The sequence below is a fragment of the Geospiza fortis genome, unplaced genomic scaffold (genome assembly GCF_000277835.1).
Source record: "Geospiza fortis unplaced genomic scaffold, GeoFor_1.0 scaffold134, whole genome shotgun sequence".
NCBI lineage: Eukaryota > Metazoa > Chordata > Aves > Passeriformes > Thraupidae > Geospiza > Geospiza fortis.
Genome location: NW_005054396.1, coordinates 663,863 through 668,365, shown reverse-complemented (window position 1 = coordinate 668,365; position 4,503 = coordinate 663,863). Strand labels below are relative to the sequence as shown.

The window sequence follows — 4,503 nt, the reverse complement described above, 5'->3', positions numbered from 1 at the left end:
CCCCTGCCGCTTGCCCCGCTCCGCAGCCCCGCGGCGGGGCCGTCCTTCGGCGAGCGGGGAGAGCGCGGCTCCGCTGGGCGGAGGGACGGCGGTGGGCCCGGGCCCCTCACCTGGCGACTTCAGGTGATGGGTGCCTGGGGAGGGGCCGCAGCAGCCCCGCGCCCATCATGTCAGGGATCACCTTTATGTCCGAGCTTGGACACCTCGGCGAAGGGAATGTGCCGAGCCGGGCGTCCTGGGTGATTCCCTCCCTCCAGAGGTGGGCACACTGCTCGGCCCTTCCGAAATGAACCTCCACCTCTCTCCCCTCCGTGCCCCGTGGAGAGAGCACCCTCAGGGGCCTGAGACCCCGAGCGCGGCCGGTGGGCAGAGCTCGGGACGGTAGGGCGGTCTCCCGGCCGAGGGCGGCTCAGCTGCCCCGGGCCCGCCGTCCCTGCAGCCTCCGGCGAGGCGCGGTAATTGCATAATCCGGCCGTGCCCGTGAGCTCCCATTGACGTGCACTGGCTGCAGTTACGCAACGCGGCGGTGTCTGCGGTGTCCCGCTCTGCGGGAGCACGGCGACCCCCGGCCACCGGCCCTGCCCGTGCCGCGCCAGAAACCCTCGCCTGTACCACAGCAGGAGTGACCCAAACCGCCAAACGTGCTGTCATGGCCCTTTTGATGAGTTCAGGGTCTTGGGTGTGGGGAATTGAGGAAGGCTTGCTTGTCGCTTCTTCACCACTGGGATTTGATGGCATGAGCATCCCTTTAGGAACGTGACACAGCAACTGGATTTGGCCTGTGCTCTGCAGGACCTCACACAGGGACCTTGGCTTTTCATGCCTCTTGCTTACACACTGGGCTGGGTTGGTGAATGTCCCTGTCCTTCCTCCTCCGAGGCACTGTGAGGATTAATTACATTGAGTAAAGTGGAGTGGGAGAAGCAAAGTCACTGCAATATTTAGGGTTTCAGTATGATGGTGTCCATTGGGAAACACCTGCAATCAGTAGGTGATGCCGTTTGAGAAATCAAGAGGTACTGAGTGTAAGAACAGATTGTGCAAGTGTTTAGACGCTTGGCTATTTTTTCAGTAGTGCCCACTAATTTGGGCATGTTTTCCTCTCTGGATGCCCAGTTGGAGATGGCTCATAGAAGCTCATGTTTGGAAGTCACGTACTGAAGTCATGGCTTCTTCAGGGTGTACCAGCACAGCTAGACACAGAGGCGGTGAGCATCCCTGTGGCCCAAGTCTTGGAATGGGAAAACCACTGGACTGTTTTCTTCTTGCCAAAACACTGAAAGTCTCATCACCACATGGGAAAGCATCTTGCTGGAGACTGAATTTGTAAATAGTGCAGTAACATGAACCCATCACACATCAGAAACAGCTGGCTTTACAGTGGTCAGGTGAGTGCATTCACAAGTTTACCACAAAGTGGAACTGGAATTAGCTTGATGTGTTTCACCTCCTGTATGCTGCTCACCTCACCATGATGATGATGCCAACTGCATTATGTTTGCTTTTTCTGTTGGCCTAAGAGAGAACAGAAATCATCCTAAGCTTTTTTTTTTTAAATTTAGTTGTATGTGCAAAGAGCTCTTTTCAGAACCCTTTGTCTTCTCTGCTGTACAGAGACACTTTGTTGGATAAAATTAAATTCATTGGACATAAAATCAGGCCAGCCAGTTGTTTGTGCCAAAGCATGATGTTTTATGAAGGGAGAGGCCATCGTTATGTATCTGTTTTGTAGCTGGTTTTAAATGAACTTTTTCATTTCAAAATAATTAAATAACAAGACTTGTCCATTTGGCTAGCTGCTTTGCTTTGTGCTTGTCTTTTGGGCTTGTTTTCCCAAAACTAGAACAAATGCAGCATTTGTTTTGTTGGCCATGGATTGGCTGGAACAACCTGCACTATGAAATTTTGATGGAAAAAGACGTTCATGAGTTTTTAAAGCTCTGGTGGCCTGTCCCTGTCTGTTTCTGTGCCATGTTATCCTCTTAGCCTGTAACAGTCCAGGAGGACACTGAAATCCTCTGTATACCATGAACAATGTGAGGCAGCCAGAGAGGAGCTCTGCCTTGGTGTGCCCCTGTCCTGCCTGAGTGATGGTCACTCCTGTAGTTTCTCTGAGGGAGGTGTTCTCCAGCAGATTACCTGCATTGCCCAGCAGTCCATGGAGCAGGATTCCATGTCTGAGCAGCACTATGCCTCTCAGCCATGGCAAGGCTTCCTTGGGACCCACCTTCCCAGAAGGTTCCCCTCTGCAAAGGGCTGCAGGGTGAGTGCTGTACCTAAGCTCCTCTACTTGTTCTTCTGAAAAAGGAAGTCTGAGACAAATCTGTACCTTCACCTATGTAGTGCTTGTTAAATCATGTGTACAAAGTAGCCCCCATTCAGTATTTTTAACAGCCTTCTTGGCAGGGAAGCTCTTGAGTTATCATACTTGAGGGCCTGAGCTTGCAGCCTTGTCATAGTAGCTGGAGCAACATGATAAATATTTGTGCACTACTGAAATGGTGCTGAAGTACAAGGTACCAAACTTGTCTGGTTGACCAAGTGCACAAAACCTTGTGGATAGGTGTTGTCTTCCATTTCTGGGTTTGTACACCCTTTAGCTCAGTGGGAGCCTGGGACTCTTGAAATGCCGAGAATCATATAAAGATTAAAAAGAAGTGGCATGGCGTGAACACCATTTGGGAGCAGTTAATGACATGCCCAGCCCAGCCACCAAAGCCATTGCTGAGAACTGGCAAACCCAGAACTTCATCTTAATCCCAGCACCTTGTATCTTGCAGCCACTCCCTTTGATGATTTAAAAAGGTGTATCTAATTCTTAGCTGGCCTTCACCAGCAAGGAATGCAGCACGATTGCAAATTTGGTGTGGTATAATTACCCTGCCTTTCTGGCCCCATTACCACTGACATTACTCTCCTCATGCCTGGGTTTATAGGCTGACTTGTAGAACCTCTCTGGTTTGTTTTGCTTTTTTAATGACAATGTTGAGAGGATGGGAGGTGTTTGCTGGTTTCATGGAAGCTTCCTTTGGTTTCTGGGTGGCAAGGCACCCCATTCCTGGTTTTTGTAAGACTCGGAAAAAGCTGAGTAATACAATAAAGGAGAATGTCTGGGAATAAATGTGATTCAGTGGTTGGAGCCAAGTGTTTATTAGTTCAGAGGAAATTCTCCTTTTCAGGATTGCACCTGAATGACAGTGCTGATAAACAATCATTTGGGTTGTATAGTGGGGTTTTTTTTACCTTTGTAGCTTTGCCACTGCAAATCTTCAGTTAGAGGGTTTTTTTCTGGCATAAATTTACCCTGGACAGGGTGTCCAAGGCAGGACTTGGGAGAGGATGGTACTGACAATTACAGGGGTTTGAAAGGGGCAGGGGGCTGGAGAGCAGAGCAGGAGATGTACATGCCCTCTTGCTGTGTGGCTTCAAAGTGTTCCGAGGACAGGTTCCTCCAGCACTGTGCACCAAGGCCAAGCCACGGGGTGCTGTGTTCTGGTGGGGATGTCCCTGAGCCTGCCCTCCCACACTCACCCGTGGGAAAGACAAGTGACAGTTATCAGTACGGACAGCATGGAGAGAGTGTTCAGCAGCCCGTGTGCTTTCACAGGCTTGTGCTGTCACATCCCCGTGGACGGAGGAGGAAACCCAGGGCCAGGAGCAGCAACCCCCTCTTGACATTTATTTCATGTGGCTTCACTGCTTCTTGTTGCCCGCTGAATTTTTGCAAGGGTTTTGCCCTTAGGGTTTGAGCTCTGGCTGTGTGTGAACCCCCTGAAGAAGCTGGTTTTCTGGGGCTCCCAGTAACAGATTGTGTAAACTGGTGTTTAAGGGGGTGGTCCTGGTGGCTGAGTTGGTTGGTCACACACAGAACTGCTGCACATCAGGTGCAGAACATGTGTGTATCAGAAATATCTGCCTTGAAGACTGTTTACTGAAGTTTGCCCCAGGATCTGAGGGCATGTACATTAATGCATGTCAGATACAGTGGAAGCCACCTCCAGCTCACTGCTTGCCTCTCCTTTTAGCAATCAGAGCGCCGAACTGCACCCTCTGTCCCCGGGACCAGCTGTGGGTGCCGGGTGGGAGGAGCGAGCTGGCTGGGGAAGAAGAGCAAGGAGGTCACCCTGAAGACACAACATTTGTTACCTGCCTCTTTCCCACTGGCTCCTGCATTGCCAGTTTCAGGTGGGTCCTGGTTCCCACATCCAGGAGGCAGGCAGGAGAGGTTCCCAACTGTGGCCATGCCACAGAGGGCAGAGGCAGGGGGCAGAGCTTGGACAGCACCTCTGTTCTGCCACTGTGCCCTTCCCCATGAGTGCAAAGACCCATCCCTATCTCCTTCTGGGGTCAGCAGGGCCTGAGGCTGTTTCTGCTCTGTTTCTACAGCAGAAAGAGCTGTGGGTGGACACACTGCTGGGGTAAGCTGGGGGATGCTCCAGACACAGCTGGGTAGAGGAACACAGCTCCCCAGCTGGGGAGAGGTGTCCCCATGGCTTCAGCAGG

The 4,503-nt window shown here is 51.7% G+C and overlaps 1 protein-coding gene across 1 annotated transcript in view; it reads right to left on the bottom strand.

Annotated features, from left to right (window-relative positions):
• LGALSL (galectin like) overlaps positions 1 to 166 on the bottom strand; it is a 9,853-nt gene extending 9,687 nt beyond the window's left edge. Inside the window, exon 1 of the mRNA XM_005425805.2 lies at positions 111 to 166. Within this exon, the coding sequence (XP_005425862.1) occupies positions 111 to 166 (56 nt within the window). The remainder of the gene's footprint in view (positions 1 to 110) is intronic.
• Positions 167 to 4,503: the final 4,337 nt, after the last annotated feature.